The following is a 14,550-nucleotide window of genomic DNA, read 5'->3' as shown; positions in this document are numbered from 1 at the left end:
CACAGAGAATATTCCATGGAATAAATCATAATTTAAAAAGAATGTTATTTTTACAAGAATTACTTCAATACAGAATTTTTTTCAGAACCCATATTTGAAGTAAATTAGGATTACTTTGTCAGAAACTCTGTAGAACCCAAGGTAAGAAATGCATGTGTGTCTCAGGAACTATGGTGTTAGAAACTTGAACTAGGTGAAGAGTATCATTCTATCTCTCTTTGCTCTGCTTCATTCTTTCCAAGATGGGTGCATTAGTCAGCATTCCTCAGAGTAACAGAATCACAGAGAGATAGCAGGGTGGAGGAAGAGGGGGGAGAGAGAGAGATTTAAAGAATTGGCTCACATGATTGCAGAGGCTTGGCAAATCCAGAATCTGCAGGGTGGGCCAGCCCTAGAGACCCAGGGAAGAGTAGCAGTTTGAGTCTGAAGGCAGTCTGCTATAGAACTCACTTTCCCAGCAGGTCACTCTTTTTTCAATCAAGGCCTTCAACTGATTTGAAAAGGCCCATCCACGTATGGAGGATAATTTACTTTACTGAAAGTCTACTCATTTAAATATTAATCTTTTCTAAAAAAATATCAGAATGTCAGAAACATCTACAATAATATTTAACTGAATACTTGGGAATGATGTCCAAGCCAAGTTGACATATAAAATTAACAGTCACAGCAGGAAAAATGGGGGAAAAGAGGGATGAAATATACTTCTCAATTTGGTTCCAAATTCTCCTGAAAGTAAATCATTTGTGCAGCTGGGTGAAGCCACCACTGGATTAAACAACTTTAATCCTGAGGGTGGCATCTGGAGAAAGCACTACTCAGCCCATCTCATGTGAGGTACCCAGGACGGACCAATCCACTGTGGCTAGGAAAGAGGTGGAAGCAGGGTTACCTTGGACAAAATTGTTGTCAATTACGGCAAGGTGTCTCATAAAAGGGAAATCTTGATTAAGAAATTATAATGTAAGCTTCAAGTGTTAACATGTTGTTTTCACTTAATGATGGAATAACTTCTAATTTCTGCTTTGCAAAGCTTTTAATGGAATTTAGTTATAGTTAACTGATTTTCTATCATGGTGTCTGTAAGATTTGTGAATACACAGTGGCTTGCACTCCTTTTAGGCACCTAAAATTGATTTCTTTTACTCTTGTCTGAATATTTTCTAGCTTCACCATATAGTTCATCTGTGGAAGGAAAGCAGAGCAGGCTCACAGCTCCTTTGGAAGGTAATATGATATTTAATTTTTTTCTAGAGGCCAGAACTAAAGGGAGGAAGTATGGAACTTCTTTAGAAACATAGCTGATTGTCTGGTCAGGGGGCCAGCCTTGAGCCCAGTTGAAGAGTATGGTGATCTGAATGCTGCAGTGTGGGGGACCCTGAATGACCCTGGTCCTCCTCCCCCCAAACTGTTCAATTCCATGGGAAGATTATGGAGCTCTCTCTATCAGGCACTGTGCCAGGCTTTGTGGGGAGCACAGAGATGAGCAAGGTGAGCTAGACTGCCAAAGCGCCCTAAGGGGGTTCAGTTTTGTGGGGGAGCCCAGAAATAAGCACAGATACCCTATAAAATAGAGAAGATAAGCCCTCACAGCAAGTGTGCCGGGAATGTAGAGGAGGGAGAGAGAGCACCAAGGCTCTGGGAAGACTTCAAGGAGGATGCAACATGTGAATTGGCTCTTGAAGGAAGAAGAGCGTTTTCATAGACAGAGGGTGCTGTGTAGGCATCCCAGACTGCAAGAACCATTGAGGGAAGACCTAGATATGCCCTTGTGCTTGCTGTATCCTTTCTGAAGTGTGGGGGCGACACAGGGATGATAAGCTTGCCAAGGTGAGTCAATGTCAAAAAAAGGGCTTTCAAAGCCAGTACAAAAACATGTAAGTGTTGTCTTCAGGCAGTGAGAGATCTCTGAAGGGTGTCAGAGTGGAGAGGCTCACCCCTGTGTTACAGAATCATGTACCTGGCTGCAAGGTAAGGTATGAGCTGAGGAGAGGAGAATTTTGAGAGAGAGACAGATGGTAGGAGGCTTCTGTAGTGGTCCAGGTGTGTGGTGATGGGGTCTTAAACTAGGGTATGGCACTAAGAACAGAAAGGAAAAGGGGTTTGTGTGCAGAACGCTGCAGGAGACTGGGATGTAGTCATAGTCACAGGATGCAGCAACGCTGGGACATCAGTGCTGGTTCTGGAACAAATATGGGAAACTACCCACTGTCTCTCTGTGTGAAGCAGGAGGTGAAATCACCATAGCTGATCACAGGGTGTGTGGAGATTTTATTTATTGGACAGGTACCAACCCAGTGAGTGTGGGGGAGGGATATGAAAAGAGAAAGAAGAGGATTAGGAAAGGGTGAATAACCGCCTTCACATAAGAAGTCTTATCCCAGGTGAAGGGGGATTGCTGGAGGGTCTTAGAGCAGAGCAAGGTGAAGGAACAGAGTCTATCCATGGTGTTTGGGATCCTCATGTTTGGAGTTACTTCTCTGGGGTCTGTGTCCTTGTTAAAATGCATATGTTTAATTGATCAGCTCGTGGGTTCCTTTATTTTTTATCTTTTAAATTAAATTTAACTTTATGTTATGTTAGTCATCATATAGTACATCATTAGTTTTTGATGTAATGTTCCATGATTCATTGTTTTCATATAACACCTAGTGCTCCATGCAATAGGTGCCCTCCTTAATACCCACCACCAGGCTAGCCCATCCCCCCACTCCCCACCCCCCTCCTCTCTAAGGATCATCCCCCCCCCCGCTCCTTGAGCAAGTGAGATTTATCCCCGGGATGCCAGAGTGGTTCAACATTCACAAATCAATCAATGTGATAGAACACATTAACAAGAGGAGAGAAAACAATATGGTCTTCTCAATTGATGCAGAAAAAGCATTTGACAAAATACAGCATCCTTTCCTGATTAAAACTCTTCAGAGTATAGGGATAGAGGGAACATTCCTTAATTTCATAAAATCCATCTGTGAAAATGCCACAGCGAATATCATCCTCAATGGGGAAAAGCTGAGAGCCTTTCCCTTAGATCAGGAACATGACAAGGATGCCCACTCTCACTACTATTGTTCAACATAGTACTAGAAGTCTAGCAACAGCAATCAGACATCAAGAAGAAATAAAAGGTATTCAAATTGGCAAAGAAGAAGTCAGACTCTCTCTCTTCGCAGATGACATGATACTTTATGTGGAAAATCCAAAAGACCCCACCCCCAAATTACTAGAACTCATACAGCAATTCAGTAATATGGCAGGATACAAAATCAATGCACAGAAATCAGTTGCTTTCTTACACACTAACAATTCAACTCTAGAAAGAGAAATTAGTGAATCGATTCCATTTACAATGGCATCAAAAACCATAAGATATCTTGGAATAAACCTAACCAAAGAGGTAAATGATCTATACTCTAGGAACTACAGAACACTCATGAAAGAAATTGAAGAAGACACAAAAAGATGGAAAAACATTCCATGCTCATGGATTGGAAGACTAAACATTGTTAAAATGTCTATGCTGCCCAGAGCAAACTATACCTTCAACACCATCCAGATCAAAATTCCAATGACATTTTCAAGGTGTTGTAACAATCCTAAAATTTGTATGGAATCAGAAAAGACCCCGAATCGCCAAGGAAATGTTGAAAAAGAAAAACAGAGATGGGGGCATCACGTTGCCTGATTTCAAGCTCTAGTACAAAGCTGTGATCACCAAGACAGCATGGTACTGGCACAAAAACAGACACATAGATCAATGGAACAGAATAGAGAGCCCAGATATGGAACCTCAACTCTATGGTCAAGTAATCTTCAACAAAGCAGGGAAAAATATGCAATGGAAAAAAGTCTCTTCAATAAATGGTGCTGGGAAATTGGACAGCCACATGCAGAAGAATGAAACTCGACCATTCTCTAACACCATACACAAAGATAAACTCAAAATGGATGAAAGACCTCAATGTGAGACAGGAATCCATCAAAATCCTAGAGGAGAACATAGGCAGTAACCTCTTTGACATCGTAGGTTCCTTTAAAAGAACAGTGAGATCTTGAGAATAAGTATCAAGCAAAATATTAAAGCCTTAGACTGTTCATAAGCTGAAGTGCAAACAGAGAGCACTCATAGACATGTTCCTTACAGCCTCTTTTCTTTCTGCAGTCATCTTCAGCATCCTGCCCTTGGGCACATGTGTGCTCACCCACACCCACCCCTAGCTGTTCTCCAAGCAGCTATGTTGCTGCTGGCCTCTGAGCCTTGGCCAAGTTGCCTGGAATGGGGGGGAGGGGGCGGGGAGCCACCTGCAGTGATGGAAGGAGCATGGATTTAACTGCCCCTCAGATCTGCTCTAAAATCCACCTCCCCCCCTTGCTTCCTGCAGTTGTGGGATCTTGATTCGGCTGTGAAATGTAAGGTCTTGAGTCCATCACAGAAGAGGCAAGTGATACCAAAAGAGGAGAGGAGAGATCTCACATACAGAGTTTAGCACAACGAGGTTCACCCACATAACAACTTAGCCCCCAACAGCTGGTTCTGCTCATGTTAAAGTGATGAGCTCCCTGCCACTTGCCTGGGTTACAGTATGTGGTACCTGATGCCCCTAATCCTCTCTCAGCAAAGCCCTCCCAGTCATGGATGCCTGATGTGTATTTATGGGAGAGCTGAAGCTTCTAGATTGGAGAAAAATCATAGGTTGCAGGGCTTAATTTTTACACTAATGATGGGCAAAAGCAGTGAACTTCTTCATTTAATCCTCATAATTAGGTAGAACGTACAGAAATAAAATCTGTGAGCAAAGTTCATAGTGGGACTGTTTGGCAGTATATGTGTGACTCAATAGGTAGAAAGGAGGATCTGTTGCTTTTACTGACTTTGTGATTCTCCAAATAAAAAGTAGCTTAAAAAAGTCCAGTTTGTTCAACCTGAATGCCATCTTATGCTTTTTACTTATGTTTATCCGAAGTGGCACCCTTCAGGATAGGCATTTCATTCTGATATTACTGATTTAGTCTCTCTGATCAAAACTTAGGAGGAGAAAAACCACATTGCCAGTTTTTCCACTTTCTATCCTGAGGAGCATCAGTTATAAGATAAATCTAATAGTTTCTATGACAGAAGGATTAGATTTAGATGACTTTGTCCTTTAATTTATATTGTGTTTTCTTGTTTGTTTTTTTACAAAACTTCTGCAGCAATTTTAGACCCTTAAAATATTTTTCATACATATAAAAATATAATTTATCTAATAACAGAATATAAGAGACAAATGGTTTCATCTTTGGATTAGGTTTAATGTGTTATATACATTTGACTCATGTTTAAATTTTATGTAAGCCTAATATTTTGGGATAAGATCACCAGCAAGGTCATGTTCTAGTACTACTTTATGTAATATGTTGTGGAAAATTGAACACCTGAAGTTTTTTATCAAGCTTTTCTTTCATCATTCTCCTTGTGTGTGTGTCCAGCTAACACTTCTCAGTCTGTACCTGTGGCTACAAAGGCTGTGCTCACTTGCCCTTCTGCCAGCTTAACAAATGTGCTGATAATAAGGTGGGAAATAAACCTCAGAGACAAGCCTTCCTGCATTAGAGCCTACAGGAGAGAAAACAATGAGACCAGTGAAAGAAACTGTACCGACGAGAAAATATCCTGGGAGTCCAGACCCGATCAGAATCCTGCCCTTCAGATTGATACCGTGGCCACCACTCATGATGGATATTACAGGTGTGAAGTGGCCGCACCTGATGGGAATTTCGGTCTTGGATATCACCTCCAAGTGTTAGTTAAGGAGCATGACATATTGCGGTACGTCAGAGAAGCAGATCTGGGACTGAACCAAATCTCTCTCTATTCCACACCCCATGTGTTAAACCTGAAGCATTTCCCCTGCATCTTTGCAGTGCCCCCCGAGGTGACCCTGTCTCGAGGCAGCAATGGAACCCTTGTGTGCAGGGCAGCTGCAGGGAAGCCAGCTGCACAGATCTCCTGGACCCCAGGGGGAGACTGTCACACTGCGGAACAACAGTTGGGCAATGGCACAGTGACCGTCCTGAGTACATGCCGCTGGGAGGACCGCCAGGTGTCTAACGTGTCCTGTTCTGTCTCCCACGTGACCAGCAACAAGACTCTGTCCTTAGAGCTGAATCAAGGTAATCACCTGTTTTTGTTACTTGAGAGATGAACTTGATGCTTAGCATTTTCTTCCATAGATTATGAGTAACCAAGAACAAAGTCAGGAAGTTTATGCTACTCATTTGAAGATATTCTCTAAAACTTAACTGGGTAATGCCTTAGTATGCTAGGGAAATAATTCCTATTCCTTTATCAAATGGAAGGAATAAATTTAATAACTTCTTACCAGTACATTCTCTAAATATCTTGTATTTTGGGAGACACAAAAATTTTGTTAACTTAGTATCTATTGACTTTTACTTTGAGATTAATAGTCATATAAAATAGTAATAGTTTGGGACACCTGGGTGGCTCAGTCGTTGGGCGTCTGCCTTCGGCTCAGGTCAGGATCCCAGGGTCCTGGGATTGAGCCCCGCATCGGGCTCCCTGCTCGGCAGGAAGCCTGCTTCTCCCTCTCCCGCTCCCCCTTGTGTTCCTTCTCTCACTGTGTCTCTCTCTGTCAAATAAATAAATAACATCTTAAAAAAATGGTAATACTTTTACATAATATAATAATACTGATTCAGTAGACAGACAAGAATAATAATTATTCCCTTCTGGATTTTTATAGTTCTTGTAGTAGTCACCTCTTTTTGTTACTTTAAGAGACAAGTTTTCTTTCCTCCTCTCCCTTGTCATCTGAAACCTATACATCAATTCATTTGCCAAATATTTATTGAATGTTTTTATGTGTTTGCTGCTATCATGTAAAGATGAAAAAAGAAAAGGTCCATGTCTTTATATCATTCCAGGCAGTATAACCTGGTGGTTAGGAGCAAAGTCTTTAGAATAAAATGGTTTCTCCTTTACCAGCTCTGTGACTTGGAACAATATTTAATTTCTCTGTCTCATGGCTTTTTAAAAAATTGAAATGTAATTGACATATAATAGTAAATTAGTTTTAGGTATATAACATAATGATTTGATATTGGTATATATTGCAAAATGATCACTACAATTTGTTTTGTTAATGTCTCATGGTTTCTTCAGTTTTTGAGGGGATGATAGGATCCACCTCACAGAGTTGTCATGATAATTAAAAGAATAATATACTTACTTAACATGGTGGCTATCACATAGTTGGTACTCAATAAATTTTAGCTACTATATTTACTATACTAACAAATGTTAGCTTTCATATTAATAAATATTAGTTATTGTGTTGATATATTAATACATATTAACTATTACATTCATTATTATGTTATTAAAATAATCATATCCTATTAATTATTCTTCATAACATCTCTCATATTAACCTTTTTTGCAACAGCTTTATTGATACCTAATTTATATACCATACAATTCACCCATTTAAAGTGTACCACTTAGTGGTCTTTGGCACAGAGTTGTGCAGCCATCACCACCATCAATTTTAGAATATATTCATCACTCCAGAAAGAAACCTCTACCCTTTAGCTATCCTACTATCAGAAATCCTCCAGCTTTAGGTAACCACTAATCTACTTTCTGTGTATAGATTTTCCTATTTTGGACATTTCACGTAAGTGGAACCATATATTATGTGCTTTTTGTTACTCGCTTCTTTTACTTGGGGTAATGTTTTCAAGCATCATCCATGCTGTAGTAGGTACTAATACGTTCACTTCTAGTCGTTATTTTCCATTATCAATCTCCCACCAACTCTAGGTTCTTATTTTATAGTTCTTGTCTCTAGACATATGCATTTATCTGCAGTCCCACCTGACTTTCCCTTCCATAGACCATTCAACCTCTACCCTATACTCGTTTTTCCCTTCCCATGTCCCAAGAGGCTTTGCTTCACTAATTACCCTTGCTCTCCTTTCTTCAGTCTTTTTTATACCACCAATCCTTTCTCTAAGGCTGATTATATGAACATGCCTCTTTTCCTTCTGAATTTAAAAGTAGATGCTATGACTTCTTTAAACTCTTAGCCTCTTGCCTTTCATTCATCCAAGATTTTTTAAAAAGAGGGGTCTATACACATTGTCTCTTTTATGTCACCTCACATCTACTCCTTAACTCTCTTGCATCTCTCTGCACAGGAAATGTTCTAATGAAAAGTTTAAGATCTCTCAAGTGCCAAACAAAATATAAAATTTTAATTCATAGTTACTAATTAGCTTCTTTGTGATATTTGATATGGTCTTTCCTCTCTCACCAATTTCCTCCCATAATCACTTGGTTCTCTTCTTAACCTTCAGTAAACTTCTTAGTTCTTAAATAGTTTTCCATCTATTCATTCCATGAAGGAAGGAATTTCTCTGAGTTCCATCACTGACTCTATTTTCTTTTCACCTTTACCCCTATTCCTTGAAGGATCTCATCCATACCTATGGCTCCAACTGCTGCCTAATTCTTGACCCTCAAATCTGTATTTTTAGCCCAGATTTCTCTCCTTGGCTATGCCATGGTCAGAACCAATTTCCAAATGAATGGCTTCACATGCACTTGAATGAATCAAAGGCATCTCAACTTGCATATTCCTAAAAAGGAATTCCTCTTCTCTACCCCTTCATAAGCTCCATACTTATATTTTATCTTGATAAATGACTCAAGCCAGAAAATTGAAGATATCCTACAACATCACTCTTTCCTATTTCCCATATTCAAAATCAGTCACTATGTTCTGTTGATTTTATCTTAAATTTTTTTCTTAAATCTAGACCTTTTTCTTTCCTTCGTGTTAGTTAAACACGTGGTCATCTCTCACCGGAATTATTACAATATTCTTGTAACAGGTCTTCTGGCTCCTAACTTGACTCCTTCCAATTTATCACCTACACTGTTACCAGAGTAACTTTTCTAAAATGAAAAACATGCCCCTCCCTACTTAAATACCCCCAGTCGCTTCTCTTTGTCTCTTAGAAAGCTAAACCCCTTTAATCTGCCACTCTCCTTAGCCTCATGTCTTGCCAATCTTCAGCCTGTGCCCCATGCATGTCGGCCTTTTTGGGCTCTTCAAAGGTGTTCTCCTTTCTTATTCTTCTGTACATGCAATTTCTACCTCTCCACAACATACTTCTTTCCTCATACTCTCTTCTTCTGTTTGCTCAATTCCTATTGAAGTTTTTTTTTTAAAGATTTATTTATTTATTTGAGAGAGAGAGCTAGAAAGAGTAAGGTTGGGGGGAAGGCAGAGGGAGGGAGAGAATCCCTGTTGAGCACAGAGCCTGTTGCAGGACTTGATCTCATGACCCTGAGATCAGAACCTGAGCTGAAATTAAGAGTTGGACGCTTAACTAACAGCCACCCAGGCACCCCTCCTATTGAAGTTTTAAGGCTTAGAAACTGGGATAATTTTCTGAGCGAAATAAGTCAATCAGAGAAAGACATGTATGATCTCACTGATATGAGGAATTCTTAATCTCAGGAAACAAACTTAGGGTTGCTGGAGTGATGGGGGGTAGGGACGGGGTGGCTGGGTGATAGACATTGGGGAGGGTATGTGCTATGGTGAGCGCTGTGAATTGTGTAAGACTGTTGAATCACAGACCTGTACCTCTGAAACAAATAATACGTTATATGTTAAAAAAGAAGAAGAAGAAGAAGAAGAAGAAGAAGAAGAAGAAGAAGAAGAAGAAGAAGAAGAATATAGCAAGAAGGGAAAAATGAAGGGGGTGGAAATCAGAGGGGGAGATGAACCATGAAAGACTATGGACTCTGAGAAACAAACTGAGGGTTCTAGAGGGGAGGGTGGTGGGGGGATGGGTTAGCCTGGTAATAGGTATTAAAGAAAGCATGTACTGAATGGAGCACTGGGTATTATACGCAAACAATGAATCATGGAACACTACATCAAAAACTAATGATGTAATGTATGGTGATTAACATAACATAATAAAATAAAATAAAATAAAAACTGGGATAATTTTCTTTCACCCTGCAGTTTGGTTTAGCTGTTCCTACTCTGTGCTCATGTAACACCTCATGCATGCCTCTGAGTACTTCATAGTCCTGTAACTGACTAACTTCTCTGACTCCCAGTGCAATGTAAACTCCTTGAGAGTAAGAACCATATTCTTCATTTCTATATCCAGGGTCTGACACAGTGCCTGACATACACAAATAGCTACAGAATTAGGTTCAGATCATCACAGACTTCATCTCTATGTACCCGACTCTATGCTTTATCACATTTGATTTGTTAATGAATTCTTCAAATTTTTGTTCAAATTGTTTCTTTCCCTTGGGAAGTTCTTTCTTCTTTTCTTAACTTATTTAATCCTGTTATTGGCATGGCTCAGTTGAAGTCCCACTTCACCCTAACCTCCCAGTTGGAGTTGACTCAGTTTTATTATTCCTGAGATGATTTACAGTCTGTAATGCTCACTTAGTTAGCAATGTTCACTCTCTTATAAGTGATCTTTTCATCTGTATGGATCTGATGTCTCCAGCTGGATTGTGAGTCTTTTGAGCTCAGGCTGAGACCATGTCTTCTTCTTCCTTGACAGTGCATAGGAAGGAGATTGTCTGACATTCTTCTAGTTTAGTATTTGAGCAGTTTATTTAACAGGATGACATGACTTTTGGAGCCAAGAGTCAGAATAGTACTTAAAGTTTACTTTTGGTTGCCATTTTCATAGCAGAAATAAACTTCAGAATGATAGTCCTACTTAGTCTCATTTTATCTTTTTAACAATTCTTGGGGCCATTTTACAGGTGAATAAATGAAAGTAAGAAGACATAAAATACCCTATTAAAGGGGTGACAGCAACTCAGTGACAAAATTACTTCATTGTGTGGAAAATAGCAGATGGTGCTCAAAATATTAATAACAGTACCCTAAAAGACTAACATTTACACAGGAAGTTAGAAAGCATATTTCCTTTTTTCTTATAAAATTGGGAAGTATTAACATTTACTGTGCATTTATTCATTTAGAAAATATTGAAAATCTGCCATTTTATAAAACACAGACACAGTTCCTAAACTCTGTCCTGAAAGAATACCTTAACAGCATTTGAATTGTAGTCTAGACGGTGTATTGATTATGATAGTCTGTGACCTTTTAAGAATATTTTAAAGGTCTCTTTTAAACAATTGACCCCACTTTGTTCATTAGAAGAATCCTTGAAATGGCTCTTTATCTCTGCTGTGTTGCCTGTATTTTAACGTGTCATAATTCTGGAATTTCCAGCATCAGCCTTACTGATCATTCTGTATGTGAAATTCTCTCTATTCTTGGTTATCCTGGTCATCGTGGGATTCATCTACTTCCAGAGAATAAATGATTGCAGGTAGGCAATGAAGGCTAAAAAAATATAGACTCCTTAGAAAGAAAACATCATTAGAAGGCTTTAAGTTTACATGTCCTGGGAACAGCTTGATGCATTTTTTGGCACATTGTTTGTTCCCCTAGCTCTTTCTTTGATGTATAAGCTTTGTTAACACCTGGGAGCCCAGGCAGAGATGCCTGCAGCACTGGGGCAAAAGCTTCTGTTTCATTACGGTGCTTTCCTGAGGCATAACCTGTCCTGGGACACCCTTCAAGAATTCTGTGGGGGAAATGAAGTTCAACTGGTGCTTCTTAGGTGTTTACTCCCTAGTTTCTATGCCTCTGAAGGCTTGTATTCATTGCACTAATTATATATTTTATGCTTTTTTCATAGAGCATGAAAATTGAAAAATCTGGAAGTCAATTTAGATTTGATGAGACATCAAATCTCCTATTACTAATTGATACCTTTGTGTTTATGTGAATCACTGTGATAGTTGGCAAATCCTCTTTCAAAGTCTTAGCAAATGTGTATTTATACACACGCCAAAGCTTGCTGCCTGCCATTATAAATGCCTGGGATGAATCATCTACTTTCTCCTTTGCCTTACTGAGTTCTTATTTGCAAACAAGAAATAGCCATGCTTCTTAGCCTAAAGAGGAAGATGGCTCAGCAAATGGCAAATTACAAGGCTTTGCAGTTTTTCTCCACCCCTTTGGGTTCTTTGGATAGTGCTTCTTGTTTCCTCTGCCCTTTTAAGATGCTAAATAATGTTGCAATGTCAGAAGCCACTACAAACACTGCCTTCCAGTTGACCTGTAGCCAACCTTCCGTCCCTTTCTTGCTTGCTAGCAATTAGTGCATGTTTGTCCTGATCATTGAATAAATGGCCAGGAGTCATTTTTAGCAGTACCTTTATTTTCAAAGAAATTATAAGTTGATCCCAAATGAGGAGCTCTTAGAGTCTTTGGAGACAGTGCTGAATGTCCCCTCAACTTTTAGAGCTCCACTGTCTCAATTCTCTCTCATCTGTACTCCAGGTTGGAATGGATTAATGGTGGTAAGAGTTCTTGTTGAAACCCCAACAACTTCTAGGGCCACTGTAAACTGGAACTCTATCTTCATTGGTACATATGGTAATCCTATAGTAAAAAGTATCCTTTTATTTAAAGGAAAAATTTCTTGTGTAAGGTGGCAGGTGATTCAAGCTATTACTTTTTTTTTTATTCATTCGAGACACAGAGATACAGAGAGAGAGAGAACATGAGCAGGGGGAGAAGCAGAGGGAGGGGGAGAAGCAGGCTCCCCGCTGAGCAGGGCGCCCGATGTGGGGCTCGATCCCAGGACCCTGGGATCATGACCTGAGCCAAAGGCAGTTGCTTAACCATCTGAGCCACCCAGGCGCCCCTCAAGCTATTACTTTTATTTTTAGGAAGGCTCAAAGGGAGAAAATGAATGGAGGCTACTATCTGGAAGATAACATATAAGTAGGATAGTCTAATTGTTGAAACAAACAACCTCCCAATCTTAGTGCATTCATACAACAAAAGTTTAATTCTTGCTCACATCATATCCCAGGGCAGGTTGGTGGATCTAGGTCAGGGAACAGGAGTGGTTCTGCTCTAAGGTACCATTTTACCCTCTAGCTCTGCCCTTCTCAGAGTATTCTCCATTCAGCTGGTGAATGGGAAAGAGACAGAGAGAGTGAGGGATTTTATGTAGGAGGTTTTTATGAACCAGGCCTGGAGAAGTAATGACATCTGTTTATGTTCTATTGGCTAGAATTTGATACATGGCCACACTTTTATGGAAGTTGGAGAATGTAGTGTAGCTGCCTCAACAAAATAGAGTCGGGGTTTGGGTACAGTTAGCTAGTTTCTGCCTACAGTAAAGAATAGGACAAGTGCTAAGATTAATACCTATTTCATTAGTAACTGAACATGAGCCAAGAAATAAACTAGTAAATAATTTCATATATAACTTATATTAGCTCTTTTCTTTCTCTCTCTTTTTTTTTAAATTATAACTTCCTCGTGTTTAAAATGGCATAGAATGGAAAAGTCTAGTACCATAGTTCTGTCACAGACTCAAAAACACCAAGGCACTGATTGCTAGTTGCCTAAGCCAATGCTCATCTTCCCCTTTCTCTTTGTGGTAGATTGTATTCATGACTCCAGATCTTTCTCCCTCCCTCAGTCCATGTAATCGGTCAGTGATTTTTGAGTTGGAAACATAAAGTAAGCACATGTTTCTCTAACACATGGAATTTGCTTTAGCCAATCAAATGAGGCAGAAATGGCAGTGTACCAGTTTTGAGCTTACATCTCAAGAAGTCCTGTGTGTTTCTGTTGCTAGTCCATGAGAACATGCCTGGGCTAGTCTGCTGGAGGTTGAGACACATGCAAGGCAGAGCTGGCTCATCCTAGTCCCGTTTGCCACCTCACTGTTGAAGCCAGCCTAGAGAATGCAACAGTTAGTCATCTCTTAGACAAGGGAGAAGCTCAGTCAAGGTCAGAAGAGCTGCCTAGCTGACCCTCAGATGATCCCAGTCATTTAAGCAATTGTTGCCACAGAGGTTTTGTGATTGTTACACAGCATTATTGCAGTATTAGATCTCTGATACAGTGCTTAAAGACATGATTCCAATTTTATTTTGTATGGAGACACATTTAACTAAAAGACATTTCTCAGTTTCCCTTGCAACTGAATATGACTACCCATTAAAATTTTCTCAAATAAGGTGTAAGCACATATCTTGTGTGATATTTTTAGGATATCTCTTTAAAGAGAAAGAAGAGATCCTCTTTTGCTTTTCCTCCTTATCTCCTGGACTACAACACTGGTGTAATAACTAGAGGTCCAGCAGCCAGCTTGGGCCATGGGTAGCATTGAGGATGGAAGCCATACACTAAGATGATGGAAAAGAAACACAGAAGGATCCTGGGTCCTAATGACCATGGAGTTGCCATACTAACCCTAGAATACCTACCACAAGATTCTTTTATGTAAGAGAAAATACACTATTGTGTTCATGCCACTGTTATTTTGAGTTTTACTCCATACACAGTTGAATTTAACCCTGGTTAACACAAGTACCTACTTTGCCAATTTCAAAGTTTGCTGTTAATCTTGCAACACAGGTTATATTCTATTCATGTGCATTTTTCATGTTCT

The 14,550-nt window shown here is 39.6% G+C and overlaps 1 protein-coding gene across 1 annotated transcript; it reads left to right on the top strand.

Annotated features, from left to right (window-relative positions):
- Positions 1-1,151: 1,151 nt before the first annotated feature.
- On the top strand, positions 1,152-11,401 carry LOC114214745 (cell surface glycoprotein CD200 receptor 1-like; the record flags this gene model as incomplete). Its single annotated transcript, XM_088022913.1, has 4 exons — positions 1,152-1,227; positions 5,470-5,786; positions 5,883-6,153; positions 11,274-11,401. Coding segments are annotated over 4 exons (792 nt in total), but the record flags the coding sequence as incomplete, so codon positions are not given.
- Between the last annotated feature and the right edge of the window lie 3,149 nt (positions 11,402-14,550).

The sequence above is a fragment of the Eumetopias jubatus genome, unplaced genomic scaffold, assembly GCF_037043125.1.
Source record: "Eumetopias jubatus isolate StellerSeaLion01/CBP00866 unplaced genomic scaffold, mEumJub1_p1.0 scaffold_1, whole genome shotgun sequence".
Taxonomy (NCBI): Eukaryota; Metazoa; Chordata; class Mammalia; order Carnivora; family Otariidae; genus Eumetopias; species Eumetopias jubatus.
Note: the sequence above shows the minus strand (reverse complement) of the source record. Positions and strands in the feature narration are given on the sequence as shown.